This window comes from Oncorhynchus tshawytscha, linkage group LG27 (genome assembly GCF_018296145.1).
Source record: "Oncorhynchus tshawytscha isolate Ot180627B linkage group LG27, Otsh_v2.0, whole genome shotgun sequence".
Classification (NCBI taxonomy): domain Eukaryota; kingdom Metazoa; phylum Chordata; class Actinopteri; order Salmoniformes; family Salmonidae; genus Oncorhynchus; species Oncorhynchus tshawytscha.
This window is the reverse complement of record NC_056455.1, coordinates 18,923,721-18,942,865: the sequence shown is the minus strand read 5'-3', so window position 1 is coordinate 18,942,865 and position 19,145 is coordinate 18,923,721. Positions and strand designations below refer to the sequence as shown.

General features: G+C 43.6%; 2 protein-coding genes across 2 annotated transcripts in view; both read left to right on the top strand.

Annotated features, from left to right (window-relative positions):
* The window catches only part of LOC112259007 (mitogen-activated protein kinase kinase kinase 3-like), a 24,099-nt gene extending 22,217 nt beyond the window's left edge, over window positions 1–1,882 (top strand). The window contains exon 17 of the mRNA XM_042307089.1: window positions 1–1,882. This exon is cut by the window's left edge and continues 935 nt beyond it. The gene's annotated coding sequence lies outside the window, so the exon portion shown is untranslated.
* Window positions 1,883–8,718: 6,836 nt separating this feature from the next.
* On the top strand, window positions 8,719–18,015 carry gfap (glial fibrillary acidic protein). Its single transcript, XM_024433636.2, has 9 exons — window positions 8,719–9,268; window positions 13,211–13,271; window positions 13,409–13,504; window positions 13,667–13,828; window positions 15,639–15,764; window positions 15,930–16,150; window positions 16,396–16,439; window positions 16,617–16,702; window positions 16,928–18,015. Exons 1-9 carry the CDS (start codon window positions 8,742–8,744, stop codon window positions 16,976–16,978), a joined length of 1,374 nt encoding a protein of 457 aa, XP_024289404.2. The 5' UTR covers window positions 8,719–8,741; the 3' UTR covers window positions 16,979–18,015.
* The last annotated feature ends 1,130 nt before the right edge of the window (window positions 18,016–19,145 follow it).

Genomic DNA, 19,145 nt, shown 5'->3' with positions numbered 1-19,145 from the left:
AGTGCTTCAACATGGTAACTGATGAAACCAACAGATGCACCACTCAGTGTTATAGAGACGGGATGGATTTAATTTTTCACTTTGTCCTCTGATCCGTCTCTGATATTCTTTGTATTTTTGAGAAAGTGCCTCTTGATGCTCTTTTGAAGACTCACAGTCCCTGATGGAAGCCCATGCTGATCTGTCCTGTCCTCACCATACAACATGGAACTAGAGCCATCAGTGTTTTTGTGTTGTCATTATGACCTTCACAGTAGACCATTGTGATGACTGTGCCTTATACTCCAACTCTCCACTGCAGCCCCTCAGTATCACAGCCCAGGGTTTTCCAAAAATGTACCAAAAATGACCGATTTCATTCATGAAGGGGTTGGTTTCCAGTTTGGTTGGAGGATATGCTAACTACACAATATTACAAATGATATTGTACTTTGTGATTGAAAGAGATATTTTATTTTAGTCTTAGACAAATACAATCCTAATGCCTTGATTTGAAAGTGAGTTGCCATTAGGTTTACCAGCTTTCTATGTGTTGACAAGTGTATCTAGGAAAACGCTACTCCAAACAGTGGAAATCTGCCATTTAGGATTCATTTGAGTCAGATGCACTTTTATGTAAAATTAATGTTGTTGGTTATTGTTCGCCTTACGAAATTAACTTTTTTTTTAAACTTTAAATATTACATTTCTTTCACTTTTATTTAAATCCCTATGTTCATCCATTCCTGAATTTTTATATTCAAATATATATGTATAAATATATTTTTTATATATTGACTCTAGACAATTTGAAATCTAATGAGGATGCATTTAGACCTATGAGATAAATGTTGCCGTTCGAAATGATAAATTGTTAAAGCAGCTGGTTTTGCAGAAATTACAACATTGGGGTTTATTAGTGAAACACTTTGGGTGGAAAATGACCTCTGGCTATCTTACCTGGTCTCTGCTCCAAAACAAGAAACATATCCACATTCCTAGCTCCAGTAGAATATATTATGTCTAATGGTCCATGCTTTATTAAATGGCAACACTGTTCCATTGGACCCTTCCAGTTGGACTGCCCTGTCAAACCTCTCACAGTTTCACTACTTCATTAACAAGGCCACCGCCTAGGATTTTAAGGCTGCTGAAGTTCCTCCATATTTCTCCTTGCTGGCGTGATGTGTGGGAAATAGAGGGGAAGTGTGTGAAGTGTAATTTTAAGAGTATGCACTAGAATGCTATGTCTCACCAGAATGACCTTCTCTTAGTGTCATTCTTGCAGAGCAGAGGGGCTGAATGTGTGTGTTAGTTAGACTGAGCTGAGCAGGAAAGTGATGGAGGAGTTCTGATCAGGTAGATGCCAGAGACCGGGGTTCCACCCAACATGACGACTTTGTTTAGCTCAGGGTTCGAGAGACCGACCGGTGCCCAATGTCTGGGTCCCTCCACACTGAGCAAAGGGCTTTCTACAATGACCTTTTTTAGTTTTATTTTCCATTTATTTCCATTTATTTCAGTGTTACTGGCTCTAAAATACTTTCACAAGTGAATCAAATGGATATCATGTGGCTGCTAGATGTTAAAGAAGGCAGCTAAGAATCAGTTCAGTATTAGAAATGGTCCTGTTATATACAAAGAGCCAAAACAAATGTTTCTGTTAACAGAAGAACCCTGGGGTAAGCAAATGAAACAGGAGTTAAACGTTTAGATATATACATGTATGTAAATGTATAAATGAGTATGTTTAATGACAGGGGACTTGCAGTGCAAAGTCACTCCAGTTTATCAAATGTATTTACGTAGAAAAAGGAACAGTATGTTAAATGACATTGTTTTTCTATATCTTTGAGTGCCTAATTTCAAAAACAAATAAATGTTCTTTGTCTCTGGTCCAATATTCTGACCTGCTTATTTGTTTGTTTGCGTAATGTTTGTTGTACGTTCCAGTCATGTACACCGCTCTGATGGAGGTGTGTTTGGTATTGCAGAAGATGTTTTTGGGCCAGTGGCTCTGGGAGACACTGGCTAGTCTGTCCATGTGTGTCTTCATTATCTTTGAGCAGCCAGCAGGTTGGAAAGTCAGACTGGCCCAGTCCAGTAAATAAAAGAACATCTCACTGAATAGAGCTCATTGTTGGGAGAAAGAAGCAGCCCGACTGATGCTTGCTCCATCTCTTTCTCCCTCCCTTTAAGACAGAAGAGGAGGCGGAGAGAGCTCTGTTAATCTGTGTGGCCATGGGACAGAGGAAAGCTTGGACCCAACAAAGGTTCCTTTTCTTAGTTACTGTGACAAGGGGATGGATGCAGATAATACTTTATTGCTTTGTTTTCTGGTGATGCACTTTCTCTGTGTGTGTTTTAGCATGCTGCTTGTTCCATTTTCTTCCTGTGGATCTGACCCATGGCCCCTGACTACCAGGATCTGATAGCAGTTACATAACCTTCCCCTACACCTGCAATGCACCGCTCCATGTGGCCTGCAGGTCTGTTGATGTGGTTAATGGCAGTGTTATTGTGATCAGTGTTATTGTGATCAGTGTTATTGTGATCAGTGGTAGTGTTATTGTGATCAGTGGTAGTGTTATTGTGATCAGTGGTAGTGTTATTGTGGTCAGTGGTAGTGTTATTGTGATCAGTGGTAGTGTTATTGTGGTCAGTGGTAGTGTTATTGTGATCAGTGGTAGTGTTATTGTGGTCAGTGGTAGTGTTATTGTGATCAGTGGTAGTGTTATTGTGAGTCAGTGGTAGTGTTATTGTGGTCAGTGGTAGTGTTATTGTGGTCAGTGGTAGTGTTATTGTGGTCAGTGGTAGTGTTATTGTGATCAGTGGTAGTGCTATTGTAGTCAGTGGTAGTGGTAGTGTTATTGTGGTCAGTGGTAGTGTTATTTTAGTCAGTGGTAGTGTTATTGTGATCAGTGGTAGTGTTATTGTGATTAGTGGTAGTGTTATTGTAGTCAGTGGTAGTGTTATTGTGGTCAGTGGTAGTGTTATTGTAGTCAGTGGTAGTGTTATTGTGATCAGTGGTAGTGTTATTGTAGTCAGTGGTAGTGTTATTGTGGTCAGTGGTAGTGTTATTGTAGTCAGTGGTAGTGTTATTGTGGTCAGTGGTAGTGCTATTGTGATCAGTGGTAGTGTTATTGTAGTCAGTGGTAGTGTTATTGTTGTCAGTGGTATTGTTATTGTAGTCAGTGGTAGTGTTATTGTGGTCAGTGGTAGTGTTATTGTGGTCACTGTTAGTGTTATTGTGGTCAGTGAGTTATTGTACTCAGTATGTTATTGTGGTCAGTGGTAGTGTTTTTGTGATATGTGGTAGTGTTTGGAAGGTATGTGGTTTTCTTCGTGTGCTATGTGTCTGGGTCTGTTTGTTATGCAGTTCTATTTGTTAGGTATTTCTCTGGGCTGCTGGGGCCCAGCATTAGTGCTGACAGGCAGACTGCTGGACAGAGGCTAAACTGGCTCCCCAGGCTTTGTGACTACACTCAGTTTGGACCCAGTGGTGCTGAGTCATAGTCAGTGATTCAGCCTGCCTGTCTGCTCCAGTTAAGCTCTCAACACACACACACACACACACACACACACACACACACACACACACACACACACACACACACACACACACACACACACACACACACACACACACACACACACACACACACACACACACACACACAGGGGCACCAGCGGGGACTGGACCTATGCAGCCACATCTGGCATATTACGATTTCACAACTGCACCTTCCAACACTAACAACTACATACTACGTCCCATCATACCTGAGAGGACCTGTGCTAATGCTAGCATGCACATCAGTGTTACTGCACATCAGTGGTACTGCACATCAGTGATACTGCACATCAGTGGTACTGCACATCAGTGATAATGCACATCAGTGTTACTGCACATCAGTGGTACTGCACATCAGTGATACTGCACATCAGTGATACTGCACATCAGTGGTACTGCACATCAGTGATACTGCACATCAGTGGTACTGCACATCAGTGGTAATGCACATCAGTGATACTGTACATCAGTGATACTGCACATCGGTGATAATGCACGTCAGTGATACTGCACATCAGTGATACTGTACATCAGTGATAATGCACATCAGTGGTAATGCACATCAGTGATAATGCACACCAGTGGTAATGCACATCGGTGATAATGCACACCAGTGATACTGTACATCGGTGATAATGCACACCAGTGATAATGCACATCAGTGAAAATGCACATCAGTGATACTGCACGTCAGTGATACTGCACATCAGTGGTACTGCACATCAGTGATACTGCACATCAGTGGTACTGCACATCAGTGGTACTGCACATCAGTGATACTGCACATCAGTGGTACTGCACGTCAATGATACTGCACATCAGTGATACTGTTCATCAGTGATACTGCACATCAGTGATACTGCACATCAGTGGTACTGCACGTCAGTGATACTGCACATCAGTGATACTGTTCATCAGTTATACTGCACATCAGTGATACTGTATATCAGTGATACTGCACATCAGTGATACTGTTCATCAGTGATACTGTTCATCAGTGATACTGTTCATCAGTGATACTGTATATCAGTGATACAGCACATCAGTGATACTGTTCATCAGTTATACTGTTCATCAGTGATACTGCACATCAGTGATACTGCACATCAGTGATACTGTTCATCAGTTATACTGTTCATCAGTGATGCTGTTCATCAGTGATACTGCACATCAGTGATACTGCACATCAGTGATACTGTTCATCAGTTATACTGTTCATCAGTTATACTGTTCATCAGTGATACTGCACATCAGTGATAATGCACATCAGTGATACTGTTCATCAGTGATACTGTTCATCAGTGATACTGCACATCAGTGGTACTGCACATCAGTGGTACTGCACATCAGTGATACTGTTCATCAGTGATACTAATCATCAGTGATACTGCACATCAGTGGTACTGCACATCAGTGGTACTGCACATCAGTGATACTGCACATCAGTGATACTGTTCATCAGTGATAAAGCACATCAGTGATACTGTTCATCAGTTAAAACTGTTCATCAGTGATACTTTTCATCAGTGATACTGTTCATCAGTTAAAACTGTTCATCAGTGATAAAGCACATCAGTGATAGTGTTCATCAGTTAAAACTGTTCATCAGTGATACTTTTCATCAGTTAAAACTGTTCATCAGTGATACTGTTCATCAGTGATACTGTTCATCAGTGATACTGTACATCAGTGATTAGTACACTGCATGCTGTGTGTGGGCATAGTATGTGTGTGTGAGTTGAGGTGAGACCCATGGGTCACTGGGACCCCCATTCCCCAGGCTCTGCTGTTATCAATGGGCTCTTTAAGAGATGGGGTCCCGGGTCCCTGAGCTCAATGTGAGGACTAAGATTATGTCATGTGACGGGGGGATTTATACGTGATTGAGCTGACTAGGGGCCCATATCATTGAGTTGATGGGGCGTGCTTAATCTAGTGGAGAAGGAGGGGCTGCTGTGTGAGTTTTGTTGTGGGTGGGGGATGAGGTGTATCCAGCTGAATGGTCAGAATTTGGGGTGTGCTCATTGGCATAGAGAGGAGGCTGGGGATGTAAGGGGGTCTGAGGTAGGGTAGTTCCCATAGGAGAGAGTGGAAAGGGGTTTAAACCGGCAGTAAAAGAAAGGGTCCAAAAGGCCCGAATGGTGAGGTGGGGGGAGCTGTGTGCAGGCAAACAGAGCTGGCCGTCCCTGTGGTTCTGGAGGGAGATCAGTCTGGAGGAACAGCATTAAGATTCTGCTCAACACCCAGGCAAGGCGCCTTTTCTTCTGCTCCTTGCAAATGAGATGGGCTCCTCCTCATGTTGCCCCACAGGAATCAGATGTTTTGTTGGCCTTCCAGTGGCTCTGAGAGGAGAGAGGGGGACACCCTCTTTCACTCTGACCAATCTCTCTCTCTATATCTTTCTTTCTCTCTCTCTCTCTCTCTCTCTCTCTCTCTCTCTCTCTCTCTCTCTCCCCCTCTCTCCCTCTCTTGTCTCTTTCCATCTTTCTCTCTTTCTGAATGTTTCTCCTCTGACAGATATTGCCTAAGTGACCAGATCTGAGGCAACCACAGTGACTGTCTCAGAAATCCAGGGGGCGATACAATTAGTGTCACCTTAATGCTGAGACCACATTATTAATCCTGCTAGATGGAAGCTTTTAAAACAACACATCCAGCCAGACTTACAGTGGACCCACTCAGTTAACCTCTATCAACAGGGACCAATTGGAATTCAAGTCACTCTGTTGTTTTCTGTATTTACAGTCTGCCAGTCTCACTGGCTCCCACTGGCTCCACATTTCTTTTTACAGAGTGTTTTGGTAGCAAAGAGGGTTTCTATGGTCTGCAATGTGGGTTTTACTACCTGTTGCAAGGCCAGAGTTGGTTGGAGGGGAGAGGGAGAACAGAGGCGAGCAGGATGGAAAAGGCCCTAGGATCTTGCTGGTATAGTAGCTTGAGAGATCATAGACCTGGTTGTTTGTGCATGTTAGGATCATATCTGGGCAGCATGACTGTATAATAGCTGTGGATGTTTATATAAGGCTTCATCCCATCCCAGAGTCACATCTCTATTAGATGAGAGTCAACAAGAGTTTAACATGTTTTGAAGTAACTGGCCCTGGGGTTGCCATGACAATGGATGGAAATTGATTCGTAACGGACTGGCTGCTGGTTTGTCGGGTTCAGACTAGGTTTTACGTCCCATCCCCCCATTCTCCAACCATCCTTCTGCTGGAGTCCTGTGACAGTTTCAATTATCTAATAACTCACAGACTGCCTCACCCTCAGATAGACTAGCGGTTAAGAGCATTGGGCTCGTAACTGAAAGGTTGCTGGTTTGAATCCCTGAGCCAGCAAGGTTGAAAAACCTGTCATTCTGCCCTTGAGAAAGGTAATTCATCCCCAACAACTTCTCTTGGGTGCTGATGACATCAATTAAGGCACTGCTTAGATTCAGAGGATTTATGTTAAATGTGGAAGATGCATTCAGTTGTACAACTGACCAGGTGTTCCCTTTTATAGTAACCTAATACTGACTTTGCCATACGTATTGTTTTTTGGATAGGTACCCAGAACTCGTTGGGCTTTTTGACCATGCCCAACACAGACTTCTTTCTCCAGGTCCAATTGCCCTCTTTTCAGGCTAAGCAGTCATTAAGTCTGATTGAATGAGCTGCCATCACTTACAACAGGGCTTTATGAGATGTGACTTGAGGAAGAGGGAGTGGTCGTATTGTTGCTAAGAGGCTGCAATCCAACTGGCTGCCTCTGGTCTTACTGGCCCATCCTCTGACCCATAGCTTCCTCTGTAGTTGATCACAGTTAATAATGGTAGTGATAGTGATGGATTAATAATGTGTGTGTGTTATGTTGCCATGCTCCTGTGTGTGGCTGTGTGTCCGTCCAAAGAGAAGCCCTCCAACCCACTGATAGATGTGCCCTATAGGTCTTATGTATCCATCTGTAGCCTGTCAGTGACATCATGGTCAGAAACTCCAGGGGGGGGGGGCAAAGAGGTGGAGATGTATAGCTGCTACTGTTCAGCCCTGTGGCCCCAAAGCTTCTCCAATCGGCTAGCACACTGTAATGGTGTCATTTGTTGACTGTTTAGTACAGTGGCTTTTATTATGTGTCCATGACTACAAGGACAATGATTAAATTGTTTTTCTCCCAGTATGATTTTCGCATACTGATATGCAGGTCAGCTGTTGAATAAGAGTTAATCTAATAATGCCATTTAGCTATTATAATGTTATTTTGTTTCTACTCCCCTCTGTTTACTCTCCTACTTTTGTCTTCAGTATCTCACAATAGTTTGGAGATACTGTGGTCAATGGAGATATTCAATAATTGATTAACTGTTCTTGACTTCTATTTGATGTACCTAGATAAGACAAGAAAGAGAGGCAACCTGAACTAACTTGATATTTTCTTGCTGTGTTATGTACTTGTACTCATTCCCATGTTGACTCCGACAAGGAGAAGACTAAAGAGGAGCAGAGGAACAGGGATGGGGTGTGAGACTCTCCTAGACGGTGCTGCTGTCACACACAGAGTGGCGCGAGCCAATCAGAGGAATACCAATAAATCTGGAGTGCTTAGTGGGATATTTTGGACGCCAAGCGAGACAGAGTGCCACACAAGAACACAGCTACTATCTGACCCTCTCTCTGTCCCCTTTTTCTCTGTCCCTCTCTTTTTCTGACCCTATTAGTCACCAACTAACAGGGATGGAGGAAAAGAGATCTCATTCCTTCACCTCCCTGCTTCTTTTCTTCCCTTTCAATCACACTCTGTCCCCATCTGTGTCTGTGTGACTGAGCATGTGTGGGAGGCAGCTTTGATTTGGTAGCCAAGCTCTGTTGCACCAAATCCTATTCAAACAAGGACGAGAGAGAGAGGGAGAGAGAGAAAGTCCAGGAGACATTTGTAGCTGAGTGGATGAGCACAAACAATACCTGGCACACAGCTTTTGAGTGTCACATAAACCACCCTCCTCTCTCTCTCTCTCTCTCTCTCTCTCTCTCTCTCTCTCTCTCTCTCTCTCTGTCTGTCTCTAACTCTCTCTTTCTGTCTGTCCCTCTCTCTGTCCTATTCAGTGACCGGCCCTTCCCTCCCGCCCCTCCCTGTGTACTCTCTCTCAGGATGGGGGATGTCTATCCCTATAAAAGGCATGTGTGTGCCCTGACAGGGTTTCATTCCAGCCATGGAGAGTCAGAGAGTCCTGTCGTCTTACAGGAAGCGTTTCGGGCCCCAGGGGGCCGGCAGCGTGGGTGGGGGCGTGCGGCTCAACAGTCTCTCCTCCAGCCGCTTCTCCCTCCATGGGACCCCCCGCCACCTGACCCACTCCAGCACCATTTCCCGTCTCTCCCTGGGGTCGGCTGGAGGGGCCCTGCTCCTGGGGACCCCTGGGAACCGGCTGGACTTCTCGGCTGACTCACTCCTCAAGGCCCAGTACCGGGAGACGCGCACCAACGAGAAGGTGGAGATGATGGGTCTGAACGACCGCTTCGCCAGCTTTATAGAGAAGGTGCGCTTCCTGGAGCAGCAGAACACGGTGCTGGTGACGGAGCTGACCCAACTGAGGGGGAAGGAGCCCAGCCGTCTGGGGGACATCTTCCAGGAGGAGCTGAGGGAGCTGCGCAGGCAGGTGGACGGACTCAGCGCTGGGAAGGCCCGGCTGGAGATAGAGAGGGACAACATGGCTGCTGACGTGGCCACGCTCAAACAGAGGTGAGAATGAGGCAGTCTCATTTCCATCAATACAATTGAGCATTGATCAGTCTGCTTTGTTTTAGTATTTTGGAGTTCCAATTGATATTGTGGAGTTCTAATTGCTTCAGCAGTCTGTCCACTTAAACGTTTATTCGAAATTTGATTTAGTGGATTCCTAGTGTTTGGCATGTGTATTGGTCAATATGTTAATTTTGAATTGGAATCTTTGCTACAGTCTAAAACCAACAAGTGGATAGTTGACATAACACAGTTCAGTATAACTGGATATCGTGTTACATGATAAAATTGCTCAGTTGATGCTTTGGCTTGTTAGTTATTGAAAACACTGTGCTCTGAGAAGGCGTTACTCAATGGGTGTCCCTCTTTCTAAACTTGATCGTGACCAGACCCCTACAGCCATTCAATGAGTGTGGAGGAATGGAGGAAACACAATAGAGCTGATTTCCACAAAGAGACCAGGGAGCCTGGCAGATGTTCTGTTGTTGCCTGATCCTCCCCCTTAACACTCATTGGTCAAATGCACACTTCTTCGTCATGTTTATTGGTTTATTGCTTAAGTGGCATAGTTTATAGTTATGAGGTTATGGCTTATGTTTTCCCAGGGTGCTTTTCTGTTGCTGCAAAGGACAAAGGGAACATCTAAGTGTGTAATGGTTTCTGAGCCTGTGTATACTATGGATCAGAGACGCGTGTGTGTGAGTGTCACTGCTCTCTGAATACAGATCTTTTCATTTGCTTTGGTGCAGAATGTGGTAGATTTTCACAACACTTAGTACAGAACTCAAACCACGTCATGAGAAAGGTAGTCATTTCTCAACTCAATTGAGTGAGTACAACATCAAATCATACAGTCACTTTTTTACCAAACTTAATTAGTGTTTCATCTGGAAATACATGTTCGTTTAAAGTAATTGCTTTTCACAATGCAATGCTCACTTTACTTTTGCTATGATTGTCTTCTCATTTTTTAAATAACATTTTACTATTAACCGACTGCTCTTAATTGATAATCACTTAACCGTTTGGTAAACCTATAGATTTTACATTTTTTTACAGTTTTAGAGAACTAGATAATGAAAAAGTATGTTTGTAAAGTATAAATATATATATACTATAATGTACTATTATGATGATGAAGCATTTATAAGCATTTTATAAGCATTTTGCTGCACAAATAAAATAACATAAAATTGTATTTGTCACTTCTTAAATAACAGGTGTAGATTAACAGTGAAATACTTACTTATGGTCCCTTGCCTACAATGCAGAGAGAAAAAGAGAAAAATTACACAATGGGTACCAGTACTTGTGCACCTGCGATAACATCTGTAAATCTGTGTACGCAACCAATACACTTTGATTTGATTTGACTATTAGGATTTTACTGCAAAACATTTAGAATCTGATATTGACAAGATCAGAGATGTTCTCTGTCATACAATGGAAAACAGCGGTAACTACACATTTGGTCAAATTGAGTTAAGACTGAAATCAGGCTTTGTAGTGTCCTGGTTCAATTATCTTCCGTTTTCAAAGAAAATTGAGTTTCAAATGTGCAGTAACTACAATATCCACGTAAGAACCAACGCAAACAGCAGTAAGTGAAGTTACTAAGTGAAGTTCCTGCAGTTTGCCTTGGTATTCTATCGGGCTCTGAGTTCAGGCCATCCCGATCATGACATGCCGTCACACACACCATGAGACAGTCAAAAGGTTTGATAAACACATTTAGATTGTAGATACTGTACTTTTCTTTTGCATTACCCATATAGTTGTTTGTCATACAAAGGCAGAGTGCAGTATCAGCATTTCAGGGGTCATAGGTCAGGTAAGTGGTCATGGTTATAATAAGATAATATATCAGTGCATTATCACTTATCGACCTACAACACATTTGGCTGGAGAGTAAAAAAAGACTTTAAAGCCATTTTTCTCAGATTCTTTGCCTTTGTATGGCATTTCAGGTGGCTGCCCTGCCCTTGGCCTGAGTCTGCCTCCTGTCCCTCCTATCGTCATGGTCATACCTCCCTGAAAACAATGACACTATACTTTGCGCAGACCTGTTCTGCCTTAAGGTGGAACTGACATCTGTTCATATACACCCCCAGGAAGAATATTACACCTTTTTTTTATCGGACAAGCAAGTATTTAGATATGGTAATTTTTCAATTTATAGAATGTTTGGGAATGACGTATAGTAAGGCATTTGTAAAAATTCTGTAGCAATATAGAGTGGGTTTGGACAATTAATAGGCACTGCAGTAAATAAAAAACCCAAGAAACATCTGTCTCGTCCAAGCCCGGAGTCTACGCAGACCGGTGCGCCATAACCAATCAGAGTTACAGTAGGCCTATATGCAAATAAGCCATTTGCCACATGGGCCTGCCATCATTCACTTCGAACTGGACTGTGTGTTTACAGGCAGTAGCAGCAGCACAACTTTAGATCATTAAAACTGCCCTTGCTAGTTTGATTGTATTGACATTCCCAGCCTTAACTAAAGTCGTCCGTTTTTTTCTAAATATTGGGAATTTAAAAGTGAAACAGTGCTCAAGACAGGCTTGATGCAAGCTAATGCTAAACATTCTGTTTCTTTCATTTCTTTCATTTGGTTACAGTACACCTATGTTGTAATTATATCTGAACAATACATTTATTTTTGCATCAATGATTATGAAAGATATCTTTCATGATCATACTTTTTATCACACATGGGATAGAAATTATTCAGTAAATTTTGATGGGTAGTGCAAGTGTATTGCCTGATGTGAAAACAGTGTAATGTACATTCAAATGGCAATTTGTCATTAACTGGTCGTTAAAACAACTTAATTGAGAAGATATCATTATGTTCTGTTTTGGTGATTAAATCAATTTCATAGTAAGCTTATATTTATATCAATGGTTGTTTGGTGAAAGATGTCTCCAAACAAAATGAGTGCACAATAAAAGGTTTTGAATATAACTAACAAGTGTTAGTTTGGTACTAAGAGTTTTGAAAATTCACCACATACGTGTGTTAGCACCAAAGCTAATATAAAAAAACATTAACACACATCTGCTTTTCACCTCTAAGAGCACAGCATGGGTATCGATGGTGAAGGTTGACAAGGTTAGAGGTCAGGTCGTGTTTCCTGCTGGTTTCCCAACTCTACTCTCTAACACCAATTCATCAGTCTCTGAAGAATGACAGATCTGAGTTAGAAGGTGTGTGAGCATGTGTGTTTCAGTGTGGGGCAGATAGTGGCAGATGGAGTTTGTAAGTGTGTGTGTGTGTGTGTGTGTGTGTGTGTGTGTGTGTGTGTGTGTGTGTGTGTGTGTGTGTGTGTGTGTGTGTGTGTGTGTGTGTGTGTGTGTGTGTGTGTGTGTGTGTGTGTGTGTGTGTGTGTGTGTGCGCGCGCGTGTGCGCGCGTGTTCCCGTGTGGGTTCTTGTTTGTGCGTGTTCGTGTGTGTGTGTGCTTGTTTGTGCGTGTGTGTGTGTTTTGGCTCCATTCTGAATGCGTGAACTCCGCCTCCGTTAGAAGTGAATGGCTAATGATGTGTACGCTCTACATTCAACTGAGCTCAGCCCACCTACTGCCAACTCTGCTACTGCAGCATGGAAGACAAGTGGTACACACACAGTCCTTATCATCAGTTCATGTCATTATGTATACAAGGATATTCATACATTGTCACATTTAATCATATCCTGATCATGATCCCTTCACTTTTCTGGATGGAAAACATGATCATATATATTGGGTCATTGGTGGGATGATGACTGGGATTCATTGACTTTGTATCAATAGAGAATAGGTTGAAACTATGTTTTATCTGAGGTGCATGGATCCTCTTTACGTGACCAATGAGTGGACTTAGTGTGCACCCTAACACTGCCTCTCCTTTTATCTGTCTGTTTTCTATTTTTCCTCACTCTCCCTTTCTCTTTCAATCAGACTGCAAGATGAGATGGTTCTTAGACAGGATGCAGAGAGCAACTTGAACGCCTTTAGACAGGTGAGGTCATTTCTCTCATAATTTGTATCAATTTAACTATTATTGACCATGTCCCTGTTTGCATGTGATCTTCACAGCCCGTGTTTTTATGTGAGGAATATACAGGTCACATTGACCTAAGGATTCTCTGTGTGTAGGATGTGGATGAGGCATCTCTGAACCGTGTCCAGTTGGAGAGGAGGATAGACGCGCTGCAGGATGAGATTGCCTTCCTCAAGAAGATCCACGAGGAGGTGAGCTTCAGCTTCCCCTTGTCTCTATGGCAATCTCTAGTCCTTACTGACCAACCTCTGTTTCTATCTCTGAAGTAAATAGTGAATATTAGTAAATAGTGAATATTCAGAGAGTGAAAGAGGTGACCTTTAACCTGTAAGCCTGTGGTTGGTTCTCTATAGGAGCTGCGTGAGCTGCAGGAGCAGCTGATGGCCCAGCAGGTCCATGTGGATGTGGACGTGTCCAAGCCAGACCTGACCGCTGCTCTGAGGGACATCCGGGTCCAGTATGAGTCCGTGGCCTCCTCGAACATTCAGGAGACGGAGGAGTGGTACCGCTCCAAGGTCATATCAGAAAGCTTGGGCTATTGCATATACAGTGCCTTGCGAAAGTATTCGGCCCCCTTGAACTTTGCGACCTTTTGCCACACTTGAGGCTTCAAACATAAAGATATAAAACTGTATTTTTTTGTGAAGAATCAACAACAAGTGGGACACAATAATGAAGTGGAACGACATTTATTGGATATTTCAAACTTTTTTAACAAATCAAAAACTGAAAAATTGGGCGTGCAAAATTATTCAGCCCCCTTAAGTTAATACTTTGTAGCGCCACCTTTTGCTGTGATTACAGCTGTAAGTCGCTTGGGGTATGTCTCTATCAGTTTTGCACATCGAGAGACTGAAATTTCTTCCCATTCCTCCTTGCAAAACAGCTCGAGCTCAGTGAGGTTGGATGGAGAGTATTTGTGAACAGTAGTTTTCAGTTATTTCCACAGATTCTCGATTGGATTCAGATCTGGACTTTGACTTGGCCATTCTAACACCTGGATATGTTTATTTTTGAACCATTCCATTGTAGATTTTGCTTTATGTTTTGGATCATTGTCTTGTTGGAAGACAAATCTCCGTCCCAGTCTCAGGTCTTTTGCAGACTCCATCAGGTTTTCTTCCAGAATGGTCCTGTATTTGGCTCCATCCATCTTCCCATCAATTTTAACCATCTTCCCTGTCCCTGCTGAAGAAAAGCAGGCCCAAACCATGATTCTGCCACCACCATGTTTGACAGTGGGGATGATGTGTTCAGGGTGATGAGCTGTGTTGCTTTTACGCCAAACATAACGTTTTGCATTGTTGCCAAAAAGTTCCATTTTGGTTTCATCTGACCAGAGCACCTTCTTCCACATGTTTGGTGTGTCTCCCAGGTGGCTTGTGGCAAACTTTAAACAACACTTTTTATGGATATCTTTAAGAAATGGCTTTCTTCTTGCCACTCTTCCATAAAGGCCAGATTTGTGCAATATACGACTGATTGTTGTCCTATGGACAGAGTCTCCCACCTCAGCTGTAGATCTCTGCAGTTCATCCAGAGTGATCATGGGCCTCTTGGCTGCATCTCTGATCAGTCTTCTCCTTGTATGAGCTGAAAGTTTAGATTGCCAGGTCTTGGTAGATTTGCAGTGGTCTGATACTCCTTCCATTTCAATATTATCGCTTGTACAGTGCTCCTTGGGATGTTTAAAGCTTGGGAAATCTTTTTGTATCCAAATCCGGCTTTAAACTTCTTCACAACAGTATCTCGGACCTGCCTGGTGTGTTCCTTGTTCTTCATGATGCTCTCTGCGCTTTTAACGGACCTCTGAGACTATCACAGTGCAGGTGCATTTATACGGAGACTTGATTACACACAGATTGTATTTATCATCATTAGTCATTTAGGTCAACATTGGATCATTCAGAGATCCTCACTGAACTTCTGGAGAGAGTTTGCTGCACTGAAAGTAAAGGGGCTGAATAATTTTGCACGCCCAATTTTTCAGTTTTTGATTTGTTAAAAAAGTTTGAAACATCCAATAAATGTCGTTCCACTTCATGATTGTGTCCCACTTGTTGTTGATTCTTCACAAAAAAATACAGTTTTATATCTTTATGTTTGAAGCCTGAAATGTGGCAAAAGGTCGCAAAGTTCAAGAGGGCCGAATACTTTCGCAAGGCACTGTACATGTACCTACATTACTGTACAGGCACAGGGAGACACACTACCATACAGATAAACATGCATACAGCCAGGTGTTGCACAATGCACACATTGACAACACACTATAAGATGCCGACTTTTAAACTGTCCTGTCTCTCCTTTTGTTGTTATGCACAGTTTGCCGACTTGACCGACGCAGCTACTCGGAATGCAGACGCCTTGCGATTGGCCAAACAGGAGGGCAACGAGTACCGCCGGCAACTCCAGGCCATGACCTGTGATGTGGAGGCGCTCCGTGGAACAGTGAGTTGTCCAATCAGAGCAGAGTGTGATGTATCAACAATGAGACATAAGAAGACCATGAGTTCCATGACTCCCCTCTCTAACTGAACCACCTCTCCTCTTTCATCTCTTTCCAAACCTCTTCCCCCTTCCTTTCCTTCTCCCTATCTTCCTCCTCTCCTGCAGAATGAGTCTCTGGAGCAGCAGCTGCGTGAGATGGAGGACCGTTTCTCCGTAGAGACGGCTGGTTACCAGGATACGGTGGGTCATCTGGAGGAGGAGATCCAGACTCTGAAGGAGGGGATGGCCAGACACCTGCAGGAGTACCAGGACCTGCTCAATGTCAAACTGGCCCTGGACATAGAGATCGCTACCTACAGGAAGCTGCTGGAGGGAGAGGAGAGCAGGTGAGGAGATAATGGTGGAGAGGGAGGAGGATGGTGGATGGAGAGGAGGGTGGAGAGGAAGGAGGGTAGAAGGTAGGAAGAGAGGAGGGAGGAGGGAAGGAGAGAGAGGGTGTTGGAGGGAATAAAGTGGAACAAAACGAATGTGGATCTAATGAGCTGGGTCGGGAGGAGACAGTGTGATGAAGAAAGAAAATACAATAGGTGGTGGCTGGTAGCTACTGATACTCTCTCTTCCTCTTCCTCAGGATCACTGTTCCAATGCAGAGCTTCTCCAACCTGCAGTTCAGAGGTGAGTAAGGGTATTCTGACCCAGATATATTAGCGTAGTCTATCATGGCATTTAATAATTTACCCCAGTCATATGAATGATGTGCTGATGCATAAATCTGAAGTTAGGATTCGGCTCTGACTGGATTCATGGGCATCTGAAAGCTAAACGTCTCTCTCACCCTCTCCCTGAGTATAGAGACTAGTATGGACACTAAGTTCTCTCCAGAGGCCCATGTCAAGAGGAGCATCATAGTGCGGACTGTGGAGACTAGAGACGGGGAGGTATGTAGAACATCATAGACCATTGAATGAGTCCATGGGGGATTTATTCCCATATCAGATTTGTGAATGTGCTTGCTTCCTGCTTAGCTCCTCCAGAGGGCAGCATGCTACATTGTATAATTCAATACATGCAATTTCACAAGCTTTCAGATCACTTATAGACAGTCCCTCCCTACTGCTGGCATCTACAACCCAACATGCCCTGTTCCCTGCTCTGTGTTTCAGATCATTAAGGAGTCTACAGCTGAGAGGAAGGAGATTCCTGACAGTCCTTAAAGGACAAAAATGGTGCTAGCTATATGTCTATCATACTGTCCCCACTCCCCAGTAACGCTTAGAGGCCTTGCATGATAATGATACCCTTTCCTGACCAGGCACCTCCCTCTTCTCCAAACCTCAAAGTCCCCCCAGTTGCAACCACCTCACCATCCCCTTCCTCCCCTCTTCATCATCACCCCCAGACCATGCTACATCATTAAATACTTTTTTTGCATTTTGTTGAAACAAATAAAAATCCCTCATTGCGTCCTTGTTAGCATTTTAGCCAAAAAAGTATTATTTTTGTATTGCTGTAACTGGAGATAGGCTTTAGTGCTGGGAAGTGTGGCCATACACCTTAGAAGGAAGGGTCTTGGACTACTACCCTTCCTGATTAACAGACTTAATGCTTGGAAATGTATATTTTGTTCAGCTCATAATAGTGACAGATCAGAGTGGGAAATGTTCTCATTGTGTTTGGATAGTAGCCAGAGAGGAGGCCTTGAAATGTAGGGATTGTTATTCAGCTAGTGGCAGGGGTCGTGCTGAAGTTGTGTGGTTTGAGTGGATCTGAGAAGTCAAGAGTAAAGTACAGTTGCTGGGGTTAGCAGTGGACAGGATGGGTCTCAGACAAGGAAGATGACGTGTGAATGACAGTGCTTTTGGCAGAACTGTTGGTGAAAAGAAAGAAGCTGACGTAACTCTCCTCTAGGGCCAAGGACCATATCTATTTCTCTCCCCCCTCTGGATGCAGTGTCTCTAGTTCCACTGTTTCATTGCAACATAATATTTTAACACTAGAACGGTGCCTGGGCATATCCACTTATGCACCAGGGGTGAGAGGGACAGGATGGAGGTGATACAGGGAGTATTGACGAGACCCTTACCTCTGAAATCCCCTGTTCCTCCCCCAGCTCCATCTCTGGAGTGTCAGTGATTGTAGAGAGACACAAAAGAAGGTGTTGCTGAGATAGCTTGGTGCTGGTGGAGCAGGTGGGGTTACATGGTGTCTCCCTGATGACAGCCCTCTCCAAGAGGGGGGCTTGGAGGTGGAGGTGGGGGTTGGAGGGTTGGAGGAGAGGAGGAGAGGAGGAGGGTTGGAGGAGAGGAGGAGAGGAGGAGGAGAGGAGGAGAGGAGGAGGGTTGGAGGAGAGGAGAGGAAGAGGGTTGGCGGGTGGCTGTCAAAACACTAACTGTTAATCCCAGCTCTCTCCCTCTGCTTAGCACCCCTGCTGACATAAACAAACTGACACCCCTGTCACCTACCATTCAGTACAGATGGTGACTACAGACTGCTTTTCATTCTTCACTAAAGACAAACCGTAACCGTCTTCTAATGTGCCTGAGTTTCTTTCACATCTCCCTTCCCTCTGCTTTGCCTTCGTGTCTTCACCCGTCAGCTCTAGATACTATTTCTTCTCTTCTTGTCTGCCTCTTACAGTAGCCACAGCTGAACCACACTGCAGTAGGTCTAAGAAAAACCTACAAGATGTGAATATAACCTTAGTTTTGACCAACATTATGACAACCCGCTAACAACAATAAAGCCATTTTGTTTGATTAGTATTTGTGTCTGAATGAGTCTTTTGTGAATGACAGTTTTTATTTGCTTTCTTTAGTCCAACACAAGCTGCTGCTTGGATTGAATGTGTACCGTTGTATGATTGTGTGTGCTCATGAAATGAAGATAGATCCAGTACCAGCTCACTGATGGACATTTTTCATGACTTTATTTTACATACCCAGCACCTCCAAGTTGTTGACGTGCGTACACCACGTGAGAAACTCGTTGAGTGGGGCGCCAGATTTCAGGAGGACAGTTGGGCACTTGTTGATTGATCATAATCAATAGTACCCACATAGTCATAATCAACATGCGTCATTTATCATCATGATAATCATCCATCCATATGTAGGCTCCTGTTTGCGGTATCTGTCTGCGGTGAATGAGTATAACTGAGTCTGACGGCCAATCTCTGTATCAGGATCCACATTAGAGGTATGTGGGAGAGATGATGACTGGCATGGCAGACCGCTGAGATTGACAGGAGGGATCAATGTTCATCATCATCATCACTACGTTGGTTGTTGTCCAGTGGCGAGGGGAATTGAGGTGGGAGGGTTCGGCACCAAAGCCTAGATTTAACGTACTGTCATCGTCATTTGTCAGTGTCTTTGTCAGTGC

Coding starts and splice junctions, on each gene's coding strand:
- gfap (XM_024433636.2), top strand. CDS start 8,742: ATGGAGAGTCAGAGAGTCCTGTCGTCTTACAGGAAGCGTTTCGGGCCC. Junction 13,272..13,408: donor ACTTGAACGCCTTTAGACAG/GTGAGGTCATTT, acceptor CTCTGTGTGTAG/GATGTGGATGAGGCATCTCT. Junction 13,505..13,666: donor TCAAGAAGATCCACGAGGAG/GTGAGCTTCAGC, acceptor GGTTCTCTATAG/GAGCTGCGTGAGCTGCAGGA.